The sequence below is a fragment of the Chiloscyllium plagiosum genome, chromosome 6 (assembly GCF_004010195.1).
Source record: "Chiloscyllium plagiosum isolate BGI_BamShark_2017 chromosome 6, ASM401019v2, whole genome shotgun sequence".
In the NCBI taxonomy this organism is placed as follows: Eukaryota; Metazoa; Chordata; class Chondrichthyes; order Orectolobiformes; family Hemiscylliidae; genus Chiloscyllium; species Chiloscyllium plagiosum.
Genome location: NC_057715.1, coordinates 70,585,804 through 70,612,658, shown reverse-complemented (window position 1 = coordinate 70,612,658; position 26,855 = coordinate 70,585,804). Strand labels below are relative to the sequence as shown.

The 26,855-nt window shown below is 39.0% G+C and overlaps 1 protein-coding gene across 5 annotated transcripts in view; it reads right to left on the bottom strand.

Annotated features, from left to right (window-relative positions):
• The window catches only part of LOC122550689 (cytoplasmic dynein 2 heavy chain 1), a 555,979-nt gene that overhangs the window by 442,708 nt on the left and 86,416 nt on the right, over positions 1–26,855 (bottom strand). For all 5 annotated transcript variants that reach the window (XM_043691809.1, XM_043691805.1, XM_043691808.1 and 2 more), the window contains exons 26-33: positions 25,693–25,863; positions 19,132–19,514; positions 10,887–11,019; positions 9,116–9,233; positions 5,868–5,980; positions 5,652–5,771; positions 3,219–3,369; positions 781–986 (exon numbers count right to left, since the gene is read on the bottom strand). In XM_043691809.1, coding sequence (XP_043547744.1) covers positions 781–986; positions 3,219–3,369; positions 5,652–5,771; positions 5,868–5,980; positions 9,116–9,233; positions 10,887–11,019; positions 19,132–19,514; positions 25,693–25,863 — 1,395 coding nt within the window. The remainder of the gene's footprint in view (positions 1–780; positions 987–3,218; positions 3,370–5,651; positions 5,772–5,867; positions 5,981–9,115; positions 9,234–10,886; positions 11,020–19,131; positions 19,515–25,692; positions 25,864–26,855) is intronic.

Sequence of the window (26,855 nt, the reverse complement as noted above, 5' to 3'; positions counted from 1 at the left end):
GAAGTCTTGGAGGAGTTGGAGGGCGTGGGTGGTGTCTCGAATGTATGTGGGGAGTTCCTGGACTAGGGGGGATAGGACAGTGTCGAGGTAGGTAGAAATGAGTTCAGTGGGGCAGGAGCATGCTGAGACAATGGGTCGGCCAGGGTGGTCAGGCTTGTGGATCTTGGGAAGGAGGTAGAACCGGACAGTGCAGGGTTCCCGGACTATGAGGTTGGAAGCTGTGGGTGGGAGATCTCCTAAGGTGATGAGGTTCTGTATGGTCTGGGAGATGATGGTTTAGTGATGGGGTGTGGGGTCATGGTCGAGGGGGCGGTAGGAAGAGGTGTCCTCGAGTTGGCATCTGGCTTCAGCGGTGTAGAGGTCAGTGCGCCAGACTACCACTACGCCCCCTTTATCTGCTGGCTTGATGGGATTGGAGCAGAGGGAGTGGAGGGCAGCGCGTTGTGAGGGTGAGAGGTTGGAGTAGGGGAGGGGGTAGACAGGTTGAGGACGTTAATGTCCTGGCGGCAGTTGGAAATGAAGAGGTCAAAGGCGGGTAATAGGCCAGCACGGGGTGTCCAGGTGGATGCAATGTGTTCTGAAGTTTTCATGGAGTCAGGTCAGACTTTTAAAGAATTAGTTAACAGCACTCAAGTATCTCTCCAAAACCAGAAATCTGGAAATTTTACCTGCTTCAAGGATAAAAATACAGGCCAAAATGTCTATTTTCAAAACCTTAAAGAGAGAATCTTAAATGGATGGATCATAAACATCATTAATTAGAGCCTGATAAAGCAGCACCTGGTATTCATAGGTATACTGGAACTCGGCATCCACCATCTGAATATAACAGTTATTGTCTGGTTTCATGTAGAACCGAAGCTGTTTCTTCCAAGCCCAGTCTGAAGTGTTGCAAACCTGTGCTTGATTCAACTGCTTAACTACTTCAATGTTGTGAATGATGTCAAGAATTAGGGCTTTGAGCTTCAACTCCAGAACAGTAGTTTCTGAAAACACACAAACATATACAAAATAGAGCCTCAGAGACTCAGATACAAACATTCTCTTAAGAAATGAAGATGTAGATTGGCTAAATAACAAGGACTGGACTCATTTTGAATTGCTCAAGCATGGAGCTAGCAGCACAGAAGTAATGGGCCAAATAATCTCCTTTTGCATTGAAAACTTCCACAGTTCTGTTCTTAATGAGAATATTAGGTTAAACCAGCCTAAACACAATCTGTCCTTGTTAATTTGAATATAACAGTTAATTAATCTGCAACTCATATGAGCTTTGCAAAATATTCATCTCAGTCAGGAGGTTGATTATCAATTTTAAGACTGATGCCAAATTGAAACAGGTAGAAAATAAGGTGCAGAATGAGAATGAGAAATTGAGCTGTTTTATATTCTTCTGGACACTCCCCCACCCCAAAAACAAATAATTCTTCAATTGTGGCTTGTAATATTGTACATCAAAGATGTAAATGATCTCAGGTTTCAATGGCTGGCTATGAGCTGCCATTAGGGTGACAACATGTCAGAATCTGAGCTATCATGTGGGCTACAAACACTGTAGATGAACACCTGCTGCCCTAATTTCTGGAATCCCAAAGAATATATTCTATGTATCCTCTAGGGTGGCAGGGTGGCTCAGTAGTTAGCACTGCTGCCTCACAAACCCAGGGATACTAGTTCAATTCCATCCTCGAGTGACTGTGTGGAATTTACACATTTTCCAAGTGTCTGTGGGGGTTTACTCTGGGTGCTCCAGTTTCCTCTCACAGTGTCCAGGGATGTGCAAGCTCGGTGAATTAGCCATGGGAAATGCAGGGATAGGGGGTCTGGGTGGATGCTCTTCAGAGGGTTGGTGTGGATTCATCGGGCCAAATACCTGGTTCCACACTGTAGGGATTTTATGATGATTCCTATTTCATCATCAGGCACACAAGTACGTTGATGACTCTCAGTTCTACTTTACTTAGACCTCTCTCAATACTTTCATTGTCTCTAGTTTGTAACATGTTTGTCTGCCATCCAGTCCAAGCAGAAATTCCCTCCAGCTAAATAAGAAAAAGCAAAGTGATTGCCTTCAACTCCCCACCACAAACCCTGTCTCAGCTACTGACTCTTTTCCCTTTTTCTGGCAACTAACTAAGGCAGAACCAGTTCAGTCACAGCCTCAGTATCATCTTTGACCCAGAGACGCAATCCTAACCATACTTCTAGGCTACTGTCCATGTCCAGCTCTGGAATATCACCTAATTCCACTTCTGCCTGACCCTACCTGCTGTTGAATGCTTTGTCCATACATTTGTTACTACCCGGACTTCACTAATACACCCTTCAATCTTACCTAATTTAACATCAGCCAAAGCTCTGCTACGCATATACTAACTCAGGTCTAGTTCGCATATCCCTGCTGTGCTTGATAACTTACATTGGTTCCTATGTTGAGCAATCTATTGATTTTACCATTCTCCTTCACTTCCCAAATATTCATCTTAGTTAGGAGGTTGATTATCAATTTTAAGACTGATGCCAAATTGAAACAGGTAGAAAATAAGGTGCAGAATGAGAATGAGAAATTGAGCTTTTTATTTTCCCCCCCAGAATTTTTGTACTTAAATCAAGACTGTGGATGAAGTCTCCCACCAAATAATTCTGGCAAAGTTCACATAAACATTGGTTCGCAAATTATTGGTTCATAGGTACTGTCAATGACACCTTCTAACATTTTACTGGAGACTGGGATGTCGCTCATAGGATGTACTTGCCAGGTTTCAGTTATGTTTGTTTTAGTAGACTGATTGCACCTCGACACATAGATGCCAGTACAGTACTAGATTCAATGAAATAACAGGGCTCTCGGCATCAATCACTTTCATGTACAGGTATTCAGCAGTACAACCAGAATATTATCGGGGCCCATTACTTCTATTGTATCCAGAGCACCCAGCCATTTGTTAACGTAACTTTAAATTAAACAAATTGGACCGTAAAACCACAATATATAGGTAAACATTAATTGTATAAGAAGAACTAAATTCAAACAATTAAAGTCCAAATATTACATAAAACAAAACATTATGATCTTTAATCAGTTTTACAGTAAAGTAGACTGATAATGTAATTAATTGAAAAACTGATGATTAAAATTTGATTCTTTTAACCCCTCAAAAAATTGGTCACTAATAAATGCCCATACAAGTACGTCCACACATTCTGTAGATTCTTACCTGCATTTTCTGTTTCCTCACTATAAGAGTCTATACTTGTGTAGTTTTCCAATTTTGCCATCAGCTCTACATCTAGCTGCTGCAAGCTATGGTTCTTTATAGCATTTTCAACTTCTTCGGTAAATTGAATTTGTTCGGCCAAACATAAAATCTGAGAACAGATAAGTAATGAAATAATCATAAATACAGAAAAGTTAGAAAAATAAGTAAACTCCAAAACATCAGATATCATATATTTCTAATTATAAAATATAACTTTGGCTGCAAAATGGAAACAAATTTGTTAGCATAATTAATTAGAATTAAATTTCTCATAAAGGGCTAATTCTGGATGAATTCTCATATTTATTTTCTAAGTTGCATTGTTTGAAACGTGCAAGTTAAATATGTTTTCGGACAATCTTGACTTGCTGAAAGCAGTCTTTCTTTACAAAGATGAAATTTAAGACCCAGTTATTTGCAAAAACAAAAATTTATTGACAAAAGCAAAATGTTGGATATTGGATATCTGATATAAGCACAGAAAACGCTGGAGAAACTCAACAGCTCAGTCTGCATTTGCGAAGAGGAGAAACTGAGTTAACATTTTGATACTGATATGACTCTGGAATGAATCTGCAGAGATTTAATCTTTGGTGCTCCTTTAGTTGCTTTTGACAAAATATTACGAGATATACAAAGCTTGCAAGAGATGTAAATGAATAACTGTGACTCAATGCAAAAGGATCCAACTATATGACTGAGAAATTGGCTAACATGTCTTTACTCAGAGACCTTTCGGATCCTATTTACTTTATACATTGTATATTTTAAAAATGCATACATTTAAACAAAAACAGATATTCTTTGCAATGCCTTTAACTCCATATCATGAGTCTCGCTCCAGAATTTAATCTAGCATTTAAAGGTTGTAGGGTTAACAGAAATAATCTGCTCATCCATTTGCTGGCTGGATCATGAAATATTGCTTTTTCTGAAAACATCTTATAGATTGTCCAAATGTGTGTTAAATACAATTAAAGATCATAAGATCAGCAGCAGATGTAGGCCATTCACCGCAGGCCTATTACACCATTTAATGAGAACATGGTTGATCTGTTAATCCTCAATGACATTTCTCGCTTTTTTGCCATAAATCTTGATTCCTTTACTGATTAAAAAATCTGTCTCAGCCCTGATTATACTTAAAGACAAGCCTTGACAGCCCTCTGTTGTAAAGTATTCCACAATTTATTACTCTTTGAGAAAATAAATTCATCCTCAACTTTGCGTTAAATATTTGATCTCTTATTCTGCGATTACGTCCACTGGTCTTAGACTCTCCAACAAGGAGAAGCAATCTCTCCACATCTACCCTGTCAAGTCCCCCAAAGAATTGAGTTTGTTTCAATGAGGTAACTTCTCATTCTTCTACATTCCAACGAGTACAGGGCATACCAGGTTAACATCTCCTCAAATGACAAGCCCTCCACACGTGGTATCAGCCGAGTGAACCTTCTCTGAACTACCTTCAATGCCTGTATGTCTCTCTACAGATAAAGGGCCCAAAACTGTTCACAGTATTCCAACTCTGGTCTGACTAGTACTTTGTCTAGTTTTAACAAAACCTCCCTAATTTTGTATTCCATTTGCTTTGAAATAAAGACTAACATTCCAAATTACTGTTATTTTGATATATTATAAACCAAATCTTAATTCTCTTCTATGATTTGTGCCATCAAAACCTTGTACTTTTCTGCTTCTATGTAATTATCTTGTGAATACATCTGTTAATTTTAGCCTAATGTTATGCTACTACTCACTTCCTTTTAAGAAGGTGTTGTGGACACGTCATGTAGTTTCTGGTTATTTAACTGTATAATAAACAATAATTACCTCATTCTCAGTACACAGTTCATGGGAGACTCATTCAGTTCATGAAAACTTTTATCACAGTAACCATGTTAAATTGTGTTTAAGCAGAAAGTTCAAACCATATCAATGGGTATAATGATGATGCTATAATCTAATCTGTCCACTTATTGTACATCAAATCATGGCAGAAAAACACTACTTGCTCAGAGCTGATGTTGTGTCCAAAAATCAGTTTTACATTTAATATTTTGTTTTAGTATTAGCTGTGCTGCAACCAGTTCACATTAGGCTTACTGTCAATTATGTACACTGATGGTCTTACCAAAGGACTAGTAATGGATATTACTATGTTTATTGAGAAATTATTTATTAAAGTATGGGGAAAACTATAATTAATTTATATTACAAATTTTCAACATAAGTTTTATTTATTTAAATTATTACAAAATAATATATTTTTCTGAAATTGTTGAAACCATCACCATTTTTATATCTGTCATCAAACTGCAACACCATTATTATACAAAGGTTTCAAGACACAGGCAGACCAGGACATTAAGGAGTAAACATGTCCAATACCTGTGATGGAAAACGTAATGGATCAATTGCACCTTGTGATTGTTTCCAAGCTGCAATGCACTCAACTAACAAGTGCTTCAAAGTTTCTTTCATTACTTCAGCCAAATTGTTCAGCCATACCTGATAAAAAGAATAGAATGCTGGTTAGATTCACAAATCTCAAGATTAATTAGATTGTGCATTATTTTTCATATACTGGTAGTCAAATAGCATCACCTCAACATCATCTATAACACGAATTTTGCTTTTTAAAGGCACAACTTCACCATCCAAAGACTTCATTGCAATAATGTGCTTGAAATCGTCATCAAAATCCACACTGTTAATACCTGGAAACAAACATAAATCAATAATATCACAAATGTTAAACATGTAAAAATTATCACATTTAGAAAACCATTTAATTCAAAACTGAACTTGTCAAAATTGCATTGGTGCAACAATCTCGAAATCTGTATTTTGAATAAATAGTAGTCACAGATGTATGTACAGGATAACCAAAGTTTATCCCATTGCTGCACACATACTAAGCATTTTAGAGGGGGTTGAATTTAATTGGGTGGGAAACAGACATTTAGCTTCCCAATGATGGATTGAAATCTTAGCATTAAAAACTCAGGAATTTCAAGGAGGACAACTTTCCCAACCTTAACATTCCCATTGCATTCATTAACAAGCCACAATGACTATGAACATCCCAGCTGACTGCAGTTACCTCAACTGGGTACAGTTTTATTATAGGAAAATTTTGTGTTTGCACACCAGACTACAGATAAGAGGCATGGACATGGCAGGATCAACATCTTCCTCTCAGCTCCAGTGAGTACAATTATCCTCAATGTCTTGGCTCTTTCTTTACCAAGCCATCTCCTTTCATAAATGGTTACAGTGTAAGTTAACATAAGCCTCAGTAGGTCAACATTCAAAATGAGGCAGTCATACTAGCTGACACCAGTAAATCACAGGCAGAGGAACTTAATTCAAAAGGGGACTCAATTCAAAAGGAGACTGAATATAAAAGCTTCAGAGGAAAGTAAAATGGAATAGTAGGCGATGGAGCCTGAAGTGTAGCTGTAGGGGCTACTGGCGGGATACTGCGGAATGGAGGGAGGAAACGAGAATGCAAAAGGAAGAATCAAAGTGATAGTGGCAAAGAGGTATGGTAACCCTGAGAAGAAGGGCACCCAACTCTCAATAGCAGTAATTATGTTGGTGGGGAAGGTTTTCCATGTTTAGCCATGCAAAGGTATCCATAGGCCTATGTATTTGAAAGTTAAGGACATGGGGGTGAAAAAGTTTGCAGCCTGTAGAGTCCAAGGTTTCAATAATGAAGGGAGTCAAGAGTCAGATTGAGCTAATTACTACATTAATAGAAAACAATGTACACAATTTGCAAAGATCTTGTATGTGGCAGAATGAGGAAAAGAAAAACTAGTCAAGGATCACGAAGGATTCATTTCACCATGTTGAAGTGGCTATATCACAGATTTTCACCAAAGAAATGAGCAATCTAATAAAGGTCCAAAGGATAGTTTGACATTGTCAAAAGGAAAACATCTCATTCCTCACATTATTCACAGATCAGCTTTTCTATGCCAGATGTTGGACAAACATAATCCAGCAATTGGAGGAGGCCAAGAAGAAGGAAGAAAAGAAGGAAGAATACACAAAGCCAACAAACCAGTGACATAATGCACTTGTGGTTGAGATGGTGCACTGCAAACAGAGTATCAAAAGCGGGTAAACCCAGGCCTTGTAGATACCTGCTGATCAGTGAAAGGTAGTGCCAGAGATGTCTTTACTTGAGGGAAGCCATCACTTACAATTGCCACCTCCTGCAGGCAGATCTGCAACTGGGTGAGTTGAGAGTTAGTGGTTTTGCCTGTGGCATTGAAGAACACATTCACATAGAAATACCTAGCCAACAGCTCTTTTCAAACCTAATCTAAGGACATGCATGGTACCTGCCAAGTACTTTTGTGAGCTCACTGATGCTGTTTATAGAAAAACACAGAACTCACCCAGTTCACCAGTTCAGAAAGCTAAGAAGCCCAAATCATCAGATTTGCAACCATCGCTGGGTTCCCTTGGGAAAAATGGGCCATTGACTGCTCATTTATGACACTCAGAACCTCATGGATCATTCACTCCTGAACAGGAAGAGGTTTCACTCCCTCAAAATCCACCTCAGAGTCATAAAGCATGGAAACATACCATTCGGTCCAACCAGACTCAAATATGTTAGTATTGGCACAGTGGCTCAGTGGTTAGCACTGCTACCTCACAGCGCCAGGGACCTGGGTTCAATTTCCGCCTCGGGCAACTGTCTGTGTGGATTCTGCACATTTTCCCTGCATGGTTGAATGTCTGCATGGGTTTGCTCCGGTTTCCTCCCACAGTCCAAAGATATGCAGGTTAGGTGAATTGGCCATGCTAAATTGCCCGTAGTGTTAGGTGGTTAGTCAGGGGTAAAAGAAGGGGAATGGGTCTGGGTGGGTTGCTCTTTGGAGGGTCGGTGCGGACTTGTTGGGCCGAAGGGCCTGTTTCTACACTGTAGGGAATCTAATCTAATTGTATTGATATACAATATTAGATATTTAGTGAATGGGCAGTGATGGGGTTCCAACCTGGTAGAAAAGTGGTGATGAGTATTGTCCCTGTACATGTATAATCTGACCATGTCCTTGGAATGTTGTCACAAAGGGCTCTGTGTGGACAAGGAAAGGGGGTGAATGAAAGATCCTTAATGGAATTTGAGACATAATGGTGCAGGAGCAAGAAGAAAGACTGTAAATAGTCTGACTACAAGTCAATCAGTAAAGATCGCATTAGAAGAAGGATGACGAGGGAAGTTTGTGCATAATGTTCAAGCACAGAAGAGATCATTTGTAGCTTTGATTACATTGTTTCACTGATAAATTGGGAAAATTCAAAAATGGAATTGCAGGGAAAACTGGACATGAATTGGGATTGACTGTTTTGTTTCCTTCAAAATGTATTTTTATAAACATGTATTTTTAAACTCAATTGTATTAGATAGCTCAATATTCTTTCCCTGAATTTAATAATTGCAAACAGCTTCTTGTTAGATAAAATTGATAACCATGATGAGAAAAAAAAACATGTTCTGCTTGTTACTCAAAGAGCAGGTATTGATAATAAACTTTGTTAAACATTAGCACACCAGAGAATACAACCTTTTGTGGATTTTCATTTATTTATCCGGTGACTGCAATTACATATATCAATGCAGATGTTAAACAATAATGTAATTCTGTTTTCAGTAGAAAGCACAATTGAATTTAATAACACTTCATTTTCAGAAACCTTTCAGTCAGTTTTCATATTCTTCAACAATGAAACCTTTTCACATCACTGATTTAAAGATGATCAAAACAAGATCACAAGCCAACTGAGAGGTATGATTAGATAGCAAGATAACATAATTAGAAAGTAAGCCATACCAGCAAAAAGCTTTCGGAGATGAGATTGAATAATAGAAGGATTTGTAGATTGCCCTAAGATTTCCAGTAAATCATCATCGCCAATGAAATAAAACCGTGGGAATGCTGACCGTTTTTCCTAGATGGAGAATTTTGAACATATCAAAATCCATTTATCAATCAGAGAATGGTACAGTAATTACTTCCCAAAAAGACACCCATTTTCCTATTTATGCATGCTGCTACATGGGAATACATATTCCTACATCCATTGAGTGACACTTCATACAATTAGATTTATGTTGCACAGAATAGCTTTCAAATAGCCTTATAAAATCTTTTAAAAATGAATCTTTATATAGGTAACTTGTCCATATTTCTAAGAAATACTCTATAACAGGTAACAGGAATAATGAAGCATTTGAGAGAATTATCAACAAAGGCCCTGGGAAATTCAGTTCATTAGCAAAATCTTTTATAGTACAATAGCATAGCCACAATGAGAGAGAAAGGCATAATTCAATGCGGTACAATTAGCTTAATCGACCTGGCTGAAAACGGACAAGATCAGGTTCCTACCTACTTTATAACAAATATGACTTAATTCTGCACTGCAGTTAATAAATATTACAAATTAGGCAAACCAAAATTTGTTCTTAGTTTGGAGCTGCTAAGACAATGCTTTCTAAAATTATTCTCATTTTGAATTCATTTTGTAGCTTGAAAATTGCGATTACACCAGACTACTCAAGTTAAGAGTGGGAAGGGGGATAGAATTGTGTCAGTTGGGAGTTGGGGGGGGGGGGGGAAATTGGTTAGGGGGGTGGAGTTTGGATAACTGATATTAAATACCAAGGGAAGCATTGAGCAGCAGAGATTGCCTTCTCACAGGCATTTCTTTTGCGAGAGCATTCAGATCTCAAAATATTGATCTGTCTGGCAACACCTGTGGAGAGAAAAATTGAGTTAAGTGTCCAAGACTAAAGACTCTCATTTGATTCAAAAGAATAGCCTTTGGACTCAAAACATTAACCATTTCTCTCTCCACAGATACCTGCTGAGTTTCTTCAGCATTTGTTTTAGATTAATTTAGATTCCCGACAGTGTGGAAACAGGCCCTTCAGCCCAACAAGTCCACACCAACCCTCTGAAGAGTAACCCACCCAGACCCATTCCCCTACCCAATATTTACCCCTGGCGTGGCAATTTAGCATGGCCAATTCACCTGACATGCACATCCTTTGGATTGTGGGAGGAAACCGGAGCACCCGGAGGAAACCCAAACAGACAAGGGGAGAATGTGCAAATTCCACACAGCGCCCAAGGTGGGAAACGAACCCGAGTCCCTAGTGCTGCGAGGCAGCAGTGCTAACCACTGAGCCACCGTGCCGCCCTTTCTATTGTTATTTTGGATTTCCAGCATCCACAGAATGGTCTTTTATCTCAAAATCTGTTAGGCTATATCCATTATTAGAATAAAAGAGGAACATTTTAAAAATACCTCACTGGTAAGAACCTGATTTTGGCATTCAGTTTGAGTCCACAGCAACCATTGTTACTTCAAAATAAAAAGCAAATCTAAAGTACTGTCACAGAACCCCACTAGGGTGGCAGCCACAGGGTGAAAAGCCTAAAACGTGGTATTAAGTATCTGCAGGTCAAACACTAGGCTAGCCAAAACAAATATTGCTTTAAATATTAGAAATATGAAGATTTTAAATAATTGTTTTGATCCTTTATGTTAATACAAGCTGATCGACATTTTATTTATTCTTTTTGGGCTCTCTCTTACCTCCAGAAATTCATTGAGTGACTTCTGACATCTTTGCAGTTGGTCTAATATAGTAATAAGTGAATGTCTGATGCCTGCTCGCATGCAGAGTGAAGTTACTCGGTTATCTCTTTCAACATCTGCCATGATCGATCTGGTAAAGACAATGCAATGCTGGATTTATTCAGGTTATTTTAACCATCCATGCCGAGATTAATGCTTCTGTATGAAATGCTTGTTTTCTGACAGAGAAACCACCACAAAGACATATTTACCAGATTATACAAAAATGAGCAAAATAAATACAATATTGCAGAACTACAGAAGTTCACAACACAAGAATGTTGATCCATTTGATCTATGCTGATTCTTTTCCACTGCTCAGTATTGTTTTCATGACGTTAGTTTGTCTCAAATTATCCAGTGGTGTCTGCTTAAGACCATCTATGCCTTCCTTTCGTCTTTTACAATCTACCTTGTTATTTAGCAAACCCTCTATGTTGGGTCATCAGCAATTTTAAAGATTGTGCTCATTATATCCAAGTTTAAAACATTTGTTTATACCAAGAGCAAAAATGAACCCTACACTAAACATAATATACTTCCTCCAATCTCCTTTCAATCAATGTAACATATAAATATATTAAATTCTGTTTCTTGTCCGAACAGGTTTGTTACTGCACTTATACACTCAATGGAAAACTGATGAAGAGCACTGATGAACAGAAAGACCTAAAGATCAAAATTATCTCAAAAATGTGTTTTTTACAAGAGAGTCAATTGAGGACACAATTAAAGAATTAATGATATATTTAAATAAAACATAGGTTGGTCATAGTTTGAATGATGCCTGGAAAATATAACCATGAAAAGTTTTGTGAGATACTGCAGTACTTCAGATGAGAGGAAGTCAATATGTAACTTGTAGAGCTGTATCAAAGTGTTTTCCCTTTAAATTTTGACTATCTAGATATAAAGCTGAGCACTCGATTAGCCATTTTGATTATTTTGTACAGGAGCGCTATGGTTTAGTAAATTATTTGCAGGATCCCTAAATCCCTTTGGACTATTATTGTTCCTCTTTTTTCAACATTGTAAAAAGATACTAGGATTAACTTTCTTTCCCACATCAGATACCAGATTGACAAGTACATGGGGTCAGATTTTTGCTCCCAATTCAGGTATTAAAGTGAGAAAAGTTTACAGCTTAGTATACCTGCATTATGAAAAAGTGCCTCAAATGGCACCGTAAGGGACCTCACTTTTTTTTCTTTTAGAGTTATACACTGAAATGGGAATTGAACTGCTATTTAACTCAAGTACCAAGAAAGTTTTGCAATTTAGAAAAATCAAGTGTTGTAGACTTCTAGCTGTGCATGGCAATGTTGCTTTTCAAAGCAGTGGCGGGGTGCTTTAAGGGCACCAAGAATCATTTAATTAAGGAAAGAATGTCTAATGATAGCCTTCAGATTGGCTGAGATGGGTTTGTTACAAAGCTGCAATTGCAAGATAGCCACAGACATCCAGAAACTTTGAATGAAAAAAAAATATTTTCACCTACTTGGAGAGAGGGGTGATAAAGACAAAAAAAAAGAAAGCTTGCAAGAAAGAATTCCAACAAGATGTAGATCCACTGAATCAAAAGAACCTGTGAGAGATAATTTAACCCACCCTCATAATCTGGATTAGTGATCCTCACATTTTTCTTCCCTGTCTTTATGATCTTTTTCTACTCATTGTAAAGATATTTATCTTCTGTATTTTTGATTGTGGACTGAAATAGGAGAAGGAATGTTTTAAAAACTAAGGATTGTGGAAGAAATTACTGCATGTTTTAAAAGCAATTTCATAGCACTTATTGAAAATGTTGTTTATACTCCTATTTGTTCAAGTAGTGGTGGAAGTTTAGTAACAAACGAACTCGCATGAGAGAGCATTGACAAAGTGAGATTCGACCGGCCTAAAGTAGTTGATTGGTCTGTGGAGCTGTGACCGGTTATCAATGACAAAGGCTTTCTCTGCCTGCCAACAACTATGTGAATGGCTCTCGGATAGCTGAACAGCTTGTGGGTGTGAGCAAGATATCCAGAAACTATCAGAACTCCAGGCAAAAAGGTGGGATATTTTTCTCTGCAGCAAAAAAGACCTAAAGCCTGAACAAAGCCAGGTTATTTTCCCACCAATGGCTGCAACCTGTTCTTTTTAACTAACAAGTAAGAGACTTTATGAATTGTGAACCAGTCACTCTGTGCCTCCTGTAAGCAAGTGAAAGTATCTGAAGAAAGATCAATGAGCAGCAAATCCCAGCAAGCCAAAAGGGGCACCTCAGTGAAATCAGTATACAAGAACCATTGAACTGACTTTCAGTTTTTGCTTCATCCATAATGCTTTTTTGTCTATTTGTACCTGACTGTATGAGAGAGTTGGGTGAGTTTTATAAAGGGATTAGAGTTTTAACTCGTAACATTATATGCTGACAGTTTGCAACTGTTTAACTGTAGCTAAAATCTATTTATTTGTAATAAATAGTAATTCTTAAGTACAGGAACTTGGTTCATGCTTTCTTTAAGTCTGGGTCTAAAAAGACAGACTTTTATAAAATCTTTCACTTTTGTTACAACATTGGGAGTAGCAGGGGCATGATTTATAGTTTGCTACCCCAATGAGGTGTAACAAAACATTATCTGTGTCAACCCATTTGTCTTTTGTCTATCTTCGTTGTGAATGACTGTGTGCATTTGCTGTTTTCAAAGTTATGTAGTTTGTCACATAATAGTACATGAGTAATTATTTCTTTTCACTGTCATTTGTTAAAGTTAAGCATGTTACAAAAAATTTTTCTGTCAATGAGAATACCTGGTGTGAATTACTTTTGTCCTAAATAGCAGTCAGTCAGTCAAGTCATCTTGGTGATATAATTGGGGATGTTTTACATTCTGTGATGGCCTGTAGACCATAAGCATAATCGTCAGTAGTGCACTTTTCCCAGTCAAGGCGTGACAGTATAATTTTCCCACCTGGGGCACATGCGGGATGGAGTCAGGTCTAATTGAGAGATGGCACAGGCGCAGCAGAATGTCAAAGTGATCTGTTAAACGGTCAGCCTTAATTCATTTCAACTTCGTTCCAGTTGCTTAGTTAGGTATTAAGCCTTCTGTGAATATCCAGCCCATAATTTCCTGTTTTTCTCTTAAATAAGGCAAATTTCCAGACTCAAGGGATAATTCTTAAGTTAAATGCGTTTTGACAGATTATGACTAAATGAGCTGCGATTTCCCCAAGTACATCCTTTAAAGCCCAGAGTTTTGTCAGTGTTTAAACTTAAAAATGTTGTTTATATGCTGTCATTATCTTTCATCTCCAGGCTCTGTATAAATAACCTACACTTTGCTAAATGCCCACTAATTGCACATCAAAGTAATGAATTTGGCGAATTTTGTCTATAATTAAATAGTCTATCGTTGATTCTGCACATCAACTCTCTTGAAATTCTCCACTGTCTTTAAATTATCAGCCTGCTTATCTGATTTCCTGTATTGACTCCCCAAAATTTCATCCAATCAAATATGAGAAAAAAACAAAGACATGAGACAGTATTTTACAGTATCCTGCAAGTGGAAAGGCTACACCGAAATGTCTTCTGGCTCCCAAAAGTATTTCTGGGACCAGAGAGCTGCTAATAAACCAGAAGAGGATGAAAGTCTCACCCCAAAATGATTAATGCCCAAATGGCTGTGCAGCAGCCTGCCAGTAATCAGTGAGTTTTTTTGGTGGTGGGGCATAAAACCCAGCTGACCATGAAATCCTTCCTATTGTCCTTAGTTCCTGCTTCAATGTCTGTTGCCACTCTTCTTCCAAGCAATTGTCTGAGACTGTTTGCAAATTGAAGTGATATGACACTGATATGGGCTTCTGACCACTGATTTGCATTATTATGAATGTCACCTATTTCTACTCCCATAACTTCACCCTTACCTCAGCTCATTGATTGCTGTAACCCTCATCCATGCTATTGCTATCTCAAGACTTGACTATACCAACATACTTCTGACTGACTTGAACATGCTATTCTTGAACTCCTACAAAACTGCTGCTCTTACTTTATTTTGCACTAAGTTCCATTATGACAATGGAACGAGGACATGCCACAACCCAAAGGACTAGCCACACTACCATACATCAAGAGCATTTCCGAACTGACAGCCAGACTACTGCGACCACTAGGACTCATAACAGCACACAAACCAACAGCCACTCTCAGACAACAACTCACCAGAACGAAGGACCCGATACCCAGCATGAGCAAAACCAATGTAGTGTACAAAATCCCATGCAACAGATTCAATCAATAAGCACATCGATCTGGACCCAATATGCCGGCCACTGCAACGGACAGCTGGCAGATTCAAACCACTACAAATGCCGGAGGAAAGATCACAGAAGCGCTTCACAGGAGGCTCCCAAGCACTGAGGATGTCACCTAGACAGGGGACGAAACGTCGGCAAAACAAGTTCCCAGCTCGGCGAACAGAACCACAACGAGCACCTGAGCTACAAATCTTCTCACAAACTTTGAAGATTTATCCTAGGCTGCTCTGGGAAGCGAGAAAGGAGGTTACTAAGCCGCTGGCAAGAATATTTGCCTCCTCACTCTCCACAGGGGTAGTACCGGAGGATTGGAAGGAGGCAAATGTTGTTCCTCTTTTCAAGAAGGGTAACAGGGAAATCCCTGGCAATTACAGACCAGTCAGTCTTACGTCCGTGGTCAGCAAAGTTTTGGAAAGAATTCTGAGGGATAGGAATAATGACTATTTGGCAAAGCATAGTGTGATTAAAGGCAGTCAGCATGGCTTTGTGAGGGGCAGGTCATGCCTCACAAATCTTATTGAGTTCTTCAAGAAGGCGTCAAGACAGGTCGATGACGGTTGAGCAGTGGATGTGGTGTATATGGACTTCAGCAAGGCATTTGATAGGGTTCCCCATGGTAGGCTCAGTCATAAAGTCAGGAAGTATTCGATACAGGGAAATTTGGCTATCTGGATTCAGAATTGGCTGGCTGACAGAAGGCAGAGTGTGGGTTGTACATGCAAAGTATTCTGCCTAGTGTTGAGTGGGGTATCGCAGGGCTCTGTTCTTGGGCGTCTGCTCTTTGTAGTTTTTATAAATGACTTGGATGAGGAGATTGAGGGGTGGGTTAATGAATTTGCAGATGATACAAAGGTTGAAGGTGTCATCGATAGTATAGAGGGTTACTGCAGGCTGCAGCACGACATTGACAGGATGCAGAGCTGGGCTGAGAAATGGCACTTGCAGTTCAACCTGGATAAATGCAAAGTGATCCATTTTGGAAGGTGGAACTCGAATGCTGAATATAGGATTAAAGACAGAATTCTTGGCAGTGTGGAAGAACAGAGGGATCTGGGTATGCAAGTACATAGATCCCTCAAAGTTGCCACCCAAGTGGATAGGGTTGTTAAGAAAGCATATGGTGTTTTGGCTTTCATTAACAGGGGAATCAAGTTTAAGAGCTGCGAGGTTTTGCTGCAGCTCTACAAGTCCCTGGTGAGACCACACTTAGGATACTGTGTCCAGTTCTGGTCGCCCTACTATAGGAAAGATACAGAGGCTATGAAGAGGGTGCAAAGAAGGTTTACCAGGATGCTGCCTGGACTGGAAGGGTTGCCTTATGAAGAAAGGTTGAATAAGCTCGGACTTTTCTCTCTGGAGAGAAGGAGGAAGAGAGGAGACCTGATAGAGGTGTACAAAATTATGAGAGGAATTGTTAGAGTCAATAGCCAAAGACTTTTCCCCTGGGCAGGATTGACTGATACGAGAAGCCATAGTTTAAAGAAATTAGGAGAAAGGTATAAAGGAGACATCTGAGGTAGGTTCTTTACGCAGAGAGTTGTGAATGCATGGAATGCGTTGCCAGCTGTGTTGGTGGAAGCAGTGTCCTTGGGGACATTTAAGCAACTGCTGGACATGCACATTTATAGCAGTGAGTTGAGGGGTACATAGGTTAAGTTACTATATTTTACATTCATATTAAATCTCAGCACAACATCGTGGGCCAAAGGACCTGTTCTGTGCTGTACTTTTCTATGTTCTATGTTCTAAAAGGACAAAGTAGTATTTTTTCCAGTGTGATGACATCCATTAATCTTTGTTAAACACAGGTTGAATTGAACTTTAGCCGATTGAAAGAGATATTCAGTTTGGCAAAATTGACATATGGATAAAAAATTATTTAAATGTGGCACACACAGTAGGTTAAACATTTTTGCTGAAACTAGACACACATCTCCTTGATGGAGAGACATTCTGTTCGTTGTGTTCAGATTACCTACTTCCAAATTTAAATGTGGCAGAATAAAAGTTGAAACTATACAGACCTGTTAGCTGACATCAGTAGTTGGGAAAATACTAGAATATATTATACAGAATGCAATAACTGGGCATTTAGAAGATAATAGCCTTTTTGGGCAGTCAACACAAATGAAAGAAAGGAAAATCACATGGGACACAATTGTAAAGTTTTTTTTGTAACTAGCTGAATAGATAGGGGGAAACAAGTGGATATGATATAACTGAATTTTCAGAAGGCTTTTAATCAAAGTTCCACACAAGTTAAACAAGATTTGAGCACATGAGATAGGGAGTAACATACTGCTCTGGATTGAGGATCACTTACAGCAAAGAAGAGTCAAAATTAATAGTCATTCTTGGTTAACAGTCTATGAGTATTCAGAGTCAAAAGGTGTGGCGCTGGAAAAGCACAGCCAGTCAGGCAGCATCCAAGGAACAGTAGAGTCGACATTTCGAGCATAAGTTCTTCATCAGGAATGTGTGTGTGTGTGTGTGTGTGTGTGTGTGTGTGTTGGGGGGAGATGAGGAAACTGGTGAAATCAACATTGATCCCGTGTGGTTGGAAGGTCCCAAGGCAGAAGATGAGGCGTTCTTCCGCCTGTCATCGGGTGGCTAGAATTTGGCTGTGGAGGAGGTTCAGGACTTGCATGTCCTTGGAATGGGAGGGGGAGTTAAAGTGTTTGGCCACAGGGCAGTGAGATTGTTTAGTGCATGCGTCCCAGAGATGTTCTCTGAAACGTTCGACAAGTTGGCATCTTGTCACCCCAATCGGGGAAATTGCTGATTGTGGTTTCCATAACAGCAGTGCAGCAGAGTCTCAGGATATCAATTCCTGGCACAGCAGGGCAGTCTTATGAGGCGAGATTGAAGAAATTGGACCTGTATTCTCTGGAGTTTAGAAGAATGAGAGGTGATCTTATTGAACCTTACAAATCCATAAAGGTCTTTGCAGAAGGAATGTTCCCATGTTGCAAAGTTTCAGAATCTTTGGAATTCTCTATACCAGAGGGCTGCAGATGCGTAGTCACTGGATATGCTCAAGACAAAGATCAATTGATTTCTTAGATATTAATAACATATTAAGGGATATAGAGGTAAGGTGAAATCAGGCATTGTGGTAGATGATCAGCCATGATCTGGAATAGCAGAGTAGGTTGAAAGGTCTGGATGGCCTATTTCCTGTATCAATGTTTCTGTTTTAAACTGATTCAATTGTAGTTAACTTGGCATATTTTCTATCCTGTCTCCGAGTAACATCATTTCTAAACAGACACAGTTAGTTGAACAAGCACTGAAAACAGTCACAGTCTTTTTAACCCAAGTCAGATACACCCAAAGCATTCACACATAGGTTTCCATGACCCTTTACATTGATTTGAAATCTGATTTGTCTTGGAACTGCCCTACCCACAAAGTAGCCTTCACCCCCAGTTCAATGCACAAGCATTGAAGAACTTTTTTTCTGTTGAAAAGTGTCCATATCTAATAATAATACGTAATTTACTAAGAAATTGGCTGAGCCTACACCAATGGGAAAATAGCAAATAGTTCAGTGCAGATGTTTTTTAAACATAATTTTAAATTATTTTGGAACACATTAGTCAAAAATGGAGGCCTGAACACTTTCTAAAAATACTTTTTTTTGACATAAACCTATTTTCAGCTATTTCAATAAATGTCTACAAGTTTATCACTTCTACAAACTTAACGAATACTTTTTACTGTGAGGATCTTATTCTTATGGTTACACATGAACTGAATTTTGAGCACATTTTAGTCAAAATGTCCTTGCTGCATCTAAAGTAGAAACTTTATTCCCTAGTATTCCATGTTAATAAGGCAAATTTTATTGATTAAAAACCTGCATGAATAGTATTTTTTAATGTTGTCTAAAACTGACCTGAAATCATCATCAACTCTCTTAAAGCGCCCCTGTTCTTTCGGGAGGGCTCCACGACCAAATATTGGTTCCAAATAGACCCATTTTCTTTGAATTTGATTTAAATTGTGTAGATATTCATCAAGATCCGCTAATCTGATTTCCCAAAGGGACACTTTGTCCTCAAATCCTTTATAGTATGGTGAGTCCTTCAAAGTCTGGAGTAGGCATTGGTTATCGCCAACCTGGTTGACAATGTCTTTCCAATCTTTAATCAGCTTGATGGTTACTTTATGGCTATCTTGATAATCAGTCATCATAAATACGGATGCAGCACCCCACATGTCAAGCTCCCGCAATGCTTCTCTAATGGAGACTTCCCCTTGTGCTCGACTGTTAAGTTCCTGAAAGAAAAATTACAAACAATACTCATTATTCAAAGATTTTACTCAATTACAAGTTCCTAGCAACACTGATAAATAACTAGAGGAGCTTGAAATGAGTTAGCATATTGTCACAGTAAAATAAAATTTATTTATGTTTAAGCAAACAATTACAGGCATCTACTTAGAAGTCACTGTAGAGAATACTGCAAATTCTTTAGGAATTTAGGAGAGTAATAAAGAATAATACTTCATAATAACAGAGCTTTATAACATGCAACACAGAATGTGTTAACATGAGTTACTTGGTATTATGAATGAAATCTTGGACTGCATACAATTTACACATGCAATGGTTAAAGTAGTTGTTGCTCCAGACACTGATATCTTTGTAAAGAATGACAAAAATAATCTGTGTTTGTATAGTTCGTAATTACTTATGGATTAAAACAGTAGTGGGTTGTCATTGAGGCAATTTACAAAAAAAAAATTAATTCTCCCATAGTTATTGTGAAAGTGTTCAGAGCACAGCAAAGAAACAGCAAAGAGAAAGAAAGGAAACAGAAGAGTGAAGTGTAACGAGTATTTGAAATGAGAGGACAGCAGGGAGGAAAATACATAAATGACCTGGTGAGGGACTGAAGAATTTAGTGGGCCAAACTAAGGGCAAGCAGTTGAGAAAGGGACCCTATGTACACAGCTTAATCATTGTCATTATATTTAGTCTTAAAGCATGATAATCAATGATCAAGTCACTGAAGAGGAAAATTGTAAAAAGGCTTTACCATAAAGATAAGAAAAGTGCATAATACTATTCCAGTCAGCCCTGACTTTGTTCCAATAGCCAGCTTCCATTCAAAATTATTTTTTCTCAAATGCCTTTTCTTCCTGTATCTTAGTAGGCATTTTGATATGTTACATTGATAGATTGTCATCTGAAAATGTGAGTAAGAAGCTCAGGGAAGAAATTGGCATGCGTTGCATCTGTTCTTCAGGTGTAAAATGGGAACAAAGGCAAACCAATTCAGCAGTGAAGAACAGCCTGCTTTCAAACTCTGCAGATGTCAATCATACTACTAAATTCATGAGATCCTCTTTTAGATCCTCTTTCCATGCATAAAATAAATGTTAGCCCATTAATTTTGTAAACGAGGCACTCATACTTATTGAAGGATAAATTAACCAGCAAGTGAGACCCTATCCTTGCAAATTGTGCTCATAGCCTCCAGAATTGCTAACTCCAGGCAGGTTTTAAAAAACAATTTTTAGAAGATATCTTGAGGATACAAGGAACAGGAGTGCACCCCCATCACCACAGGATTCGTTGTCACATTTCCCTCTCCACACCTCATATATCCTGCTCCAATCACTCATTTTGGTAGATACTCAATGAAACTGAAGTCTTAATTCAGCCAAGTACCTTGTGCAGACATGATTAACAGTGGGTTCTCAGGCCAATTATGCTAATGAGGCGTGAGCAGTAATTTCCAATGATCCTCTCAACTCTTATTTCAGGAAATATTAGTCATGCAGTCTGGGCTTAAAAGGTGAATTTGACTTGAATGAGAATATACAAGACATGGTTAATAAGTTTGCCAAAGACACCAAAATTGGTAGTTTGAGAAAACCTTCTTCACTGTTTAGTAAGACTACAAAGAGATCTTGATCACAGGCAGCAAAAAATCAGAATGGTGTGTTGCTTCCCTGGTGCCAGGATCAAGGATGTTTCAAAGAGGGTGCAGAATGTTCTGAAGGGGAACTGGGGCCAGCAGGAGGTCATTGTACATTTTGGAACCAATGACATAGGAAGGGAAAAGGGGAGATTCTGAAGGGAAATTACAGAGAGTTAGGCAGGAATTTAAAAAGGAGGTCCTCGAGAGTAGTAATATCTGGATTACTCCCAGTGCTATGAGCTAGTGAGGGCAGGAACAGGAGGATAGAGCAGAAGAATGCATGGCTGAGGAGCTGGTGGGAGAAGGATTCACATTTTTGAATCATTGGAAGCTCTTTTGGGGTAGATGTGACCAGTACAAGAAGGACAGATTGCACCTAAATTGGAAGGGGACTAATATACTGGCAGGGAGATTTGCTAGAACTGCTTGGGAGGATTTAAACTAGTAAGGTGGGACCCAGGGAGATAGTGAGGAAAGAGATCAATCTGAGACTGGTAGTTGAGAACAAAGGCAAGTCAAACAGTCAGGAACAAAGCAGAAAACAAGGTAGGACTGGTAAATTAAACTGCATTTATTTCAATGCAAGAGGCCTACAGGGAAGGCAGATGAATCAGGGCATGGTTAGGAACATGGGACTGCGAAATCATTTCAATTACAGAAACATGGCTCAGGGATGGACATGACTGGCAGCTCAATGTTCCAGGATATAAATGCTACAGGAAGGACAGAAAGCGATGCAAGATAGGAGGAGTGTGGCATTTTTGATAAGGGATAACATTACAGCGGTACTCAGGGAGGATATTCCCAGAAATACATCCAGGGAAGTTATTTGGTTGGAAATGAGAAATAAGAAAGGGATGATCACCTTATTGGGATTGTATTATAGGCCCCCTAATAGTCAGCGGGAAGTTGAGAAACAAACTTGTAAGGAGATCACAGTTATCTGTAAGAATAATAGGGTGGTAATGGTAGGGGATTTTAACTTTCCAAACATAGACTGGAACTGCCATAGTGTTAAGGGTTCAGATGGAGAGGAATTTTTTAAGTGTGTAAAGGAAAATTTTCTGATTCAGTATGTGGATGTACCTATGAGAGAAGGTGCAAAACTTGACCTACTCTTGGGAAATGAGGCAGGGCAGGTGACTGAGGTATCAATGGGGGAGCACTTTGGGGCAAGCGACCATAATTCTATTAGTTTTAAAATAGTGATGGAAAAGGATAGACCAGATCTAAAAGTGGAAGTTCTAAATTGGTGAAAGGACAATTTTGACTGTATTATGCAAGAACTTTCAAAAGCTGACTGGGGGCAGATGTTCACAGGTAAAGGGACAGCTGGAAAATGGAAAGCCTTCAGAAATAAGAAAACAAGAGTCCAGAGAAAGTATATTCCTGTCAGGGTGAAAGGAAAGGCTGGTAGCTATAGGGAATGCTGGATGACTTAAGAAATTGAGGGTATGGTTAAGAAAAAGAAGGAAGAATATGTCAGGTATAGACAGGATAGATCGAGTGAATCCTTCAAAGAGTATAAAGGCAGTAGGAGTATACTTAAGAGGGAAATCAGGAGGGCAAAAAAGGAGACATGAGATAGCTTTGGCAAACAGAGTTAAGGAGAATCCAAAGGGTTTTTACAAATACATCATGGACAAAGGGGTAACTCAGCAGAGAATAGGGCCACTCAAAGATCAGCAAAGCAACCTTTGTGTGGAGCCGCTGGGAATGGGGCAGATACCAAACGAGTATTTTGCATCAGTATTTACTGTGGTAAAAGACATGGAAGATATAGGATGCAGGGAAATAGATGGTGACATCTTGAAAAATGTCCGTATTATAGAGGAGCAAGTGCTGGATGTCTTGAAATGCATAAAAGTGAATAAATCCCCTGGACCTGATCATGTGTGCCCTAGATCTCTGTGGGAAGCTAAGGAAGTGATTGTTGGGCCTCTCACTGAGATATCTGTATGATCGATAGTCACAGGTGAGGTGCCGGAAGACTGGAGGCCAGCTAACGTGGTGTCACTGTTTAGGAAGGGTGGTAAGGACAAGCCAGAAACCATAGACCAGTGAGCCTGACGTCATTGGTGGGCAAGTTATTGGAGGGAATCCTGAGGGACAGGACTTACTCGTATTTGGAAAGGCAAGGACTGATCAGGGATAGTCAATATGGCTTTATGCATGGGAAATCATGTCTCACAAACTTGATTGAGGTTTTTGAAGACGTAACAAAGAGGATTGATGAGAACAGAGCAGTAGATGTGATCTATATGGACTTCAGTAAGGCATTCGACCAGGTTCCCCATGGGAGACTGGTTAGCATGATTAGAATTCATGGAATACAGGGAGAACTAGCCATTTGGATACAGAACTAGCTCAAAGGTAAAAGACAGAGGGTGGTGTGGAGGGTTGATTTTCAGACTGGAGGCCTGTGACCACAAGGATCGGTGCTGGGTCCACGACTTTTCATCATTTATATAAATGATTTGGAATGAGCATAAGAGGTATAGTTAGTAAGTTTGCAGCTGACACCAAAATTGGAGGTGTAGTGGACAGAGAAGAGGGTTACCTCAGATTACAACAGGATCTTGATCAGATGGGCCAATGGGCTGAGAAGTGGCAAATGGAGTTTAATTTAATTGTAAGGTCCTAAGGAGTGTTGCTGAACAAAGAGACCTTGGAGTGCAGGTTCATAGCTCCTTGAAAATGGAGTCGCAGGTAGATAGGATAGTGAAGGCGGCGTTTGGTATGCTTTCCATTATTGGTCAGAGTATTGAATAGTTGGGAGGTCATGTTGCGACTGTACAGGACATTGGTTAGGCAACTGTTGGAATATTGCGTGCAATTCTGGTCTCCTTCCTATCGGAAAGATGTTGTGAAACTTGAAAGGGTTCAGAAAAGATTTACAAGGGTGTCACCAGGGTTGGAGGATTTGAGATATAGGGAGAGGTTGAATAGGCTGGGGCTGTTTTCCCTGGAGCGTCAGAGGCTGAGGGATGAGCTTATAGAGGTTTATAAAATCATGACGGGCATGGATTGGATAGGCAAAGGCTTTTCCCTGGGGTGGGGGAGTCCAGAGCTAGAGGGCATAGGTTTTTAGTGAGAGGGGAAAAATGTGAAAGAGACCTAAGGGACAACTTTTTCATGCAGAGGGTGGTGCGTGTGTGGAATGAGCTGCCAGAGGAAGTGGTGGAGGCTAGTAGAATTGCAACTTTTAAAAGGTATCTGGATGGGTATATGAATAGAAAGGGTTTGGAGGGATAAGGGCTGGGTACTGGCAGGTGGGACTAAATTGGGTTGGGAGATCTCGTCGACATGGACAAGTTGGACCAAAGGGTCTGTTGCTGTGCTGTACACCTCTATGACTATGACTCTAAATAGGTCAGTGGGCGGAAAATGGCAAATGGAGTTCAATCTGAACAAATGCAAGGTTTTGCATTTTGATACAACAAACAAGTAGAGGATTTATACATTTAATGGTAGGGCCTTGGGTAGTATAGTGGAACAAAGTGACCTGGGGGTTTACGTACATAATTCTTTCAAGTTTACATCACATTAAAAAGGTATTTATCATGATCGCTTTCATTGCTCAGTCCTTTGAGTATAGGAGTTGGGTTTGTACAGGACATTGGTGAGGTCTTTTCTGGAGTACTGTCTCTAGTTCTGGTCACCCATTTGTATGAAGATATTATTAAAATGGAGAGGTTTGGAAGAGATTTAGCAGGATGTTGCCAGGTTTGGAGGGTTTGAATTATAAAGAAAGGCTGGATAGGCTGGGACTTTTTTCACTGGAGCATAGGAGTTTGAGAGGTGACCTTATAGAAGTTTATAAAATCATGAGAAGTATAGAAAGGGTTATAGTAATTGTCTTTTGTCCATGTTGGGGAATTTCAAGACTCGGGGACACATTTTTAAGGTGCCAGGAGAGAGATTTAAAAAAGACATCAGGGCATTTTTTTTTACACAGAGGGTGGTTCACATGTGCAATGAATTTCCTCAGAATTTGGGGATAATTAGAACGTTTAAACGACATTTGGATAAGTACATGAATAGGAAAGATTTGGAGGAATATGAGCCAGGAGAAGACTAGTTTAGTTTGGGATTATGTTCAGCATGGACCGACTGGACTGAAGAGTCTGTTTCCATGCTGCATGACTTTCAGACTCTATGTAGTGGTTTGTGTTTTCAGAAATTTTGGAAGGCTGCAATGAGGAGAGAATAGGGTAGTTGATATAAGAACAAAAACAAGCAAAATCAATAAGTAAGTAACAGATAGGAACCACACATGCAGCATAAATTACAAGCTAAAAACAGAATAAAACATGAAAATAACATAATCTTCAGTATGAATAAACAAAGAAAAGTCATAAAATAACTCAATTGCTTTCAATTTTTGGACATATACGCATATTCAGTTGTACATAAAAATTATTTAGCAGTTCAGCAAAATTATCAGTTTTGCGATGATTGTTAAAGGTGGCTACTTAATTAATTTACAGCAACAACCGTTTACAGTAATAATTATTGGGTCATACTTTTAGGTCTGAAGACTTTGCTACTATGACATCTGCCACTTTTAACAAGTCCCCAAATTGCAATTTCTCTATTGTGGTGCCTCTTGGCATGCCGAGCAGACGAAACAAGTCCAACCAATGATCCTGGGACAGATGTTCTCCACGAACATACTTCAGAACAGGGAATAACATCTGCACAAAGAGTAGAAAATCCAAAATAAGTAATAATCTTCCAATCCAAAATGTGGCAATATTTTAACAGTATTTGTAAAGTGTGTTAAGTGAAGCTGTAGAAATGTTTCTTGACTAACAAAAGTTGAAGGAAATATGAAATTTATCATTGATTAGCATAAATTTAGAAGTCATAATTTCAATATTTACTGTACTCGTCCAATTACAAGGTTTATTAGACTGCTATATTCTCGAACTTCCGTCAGTTAGCACACTTGGTCGACAGATGGCTTGCATTGCAAAGTAACGCCAACAGTACAGGTTCAATTCCTGCACCAGCTAGGATTATCATGAAGGTTCCACTTTCTCAACCGCTCCCCTTGCCTGAGGTGTTGTGACCCTCCAATTATACTATCACCAGTCATTCTCTCTAAAAACAGAGCAGTCTCTCATCTGCTAAGACTATGGCGACTTTTTACCTACACAGGCAGTCTCCAGTTCCATTTTGAAGTTTGTACAAAATTCAATTTCCAGGTAAATTGTAACAAAATACAGGACAATATAAATTAGCAGTTTGCAAGTACAAGAAATGTTTGTATGTCAGACTTTGGTAATTTGGGAATCTGCTGTATTCTGCAAATGAAGGGGGTCACGTGACTGGTTCTTGTGTGTGTGCTTGACAATCTGGACATAGGCTACTTAAAAAGCAAAGGGAGGTCCAGATTATTTTACTGAGGCCATGTTGTCAAGAAAAAAGGAGAAAGTGAGGACTGCAGATGCTGGAGATCAGAGCTGAAAATGTGTTGCTGGAAAAGCACAGCAGGTCAGACAGCATCCAAGGAGCAGGAGAATCGACGTTTCGGGCATGATCCCTTCTTTCCTTTATTTTTAATAGATATTTTTATTAGAAATTTAACATTTTTACAAATTTACAAAAATAAACAAAACTCTCAGATATAAACATTGATATACAATTAGCTCAAATATACAATAGCCAAAATTTGACAAAAAAA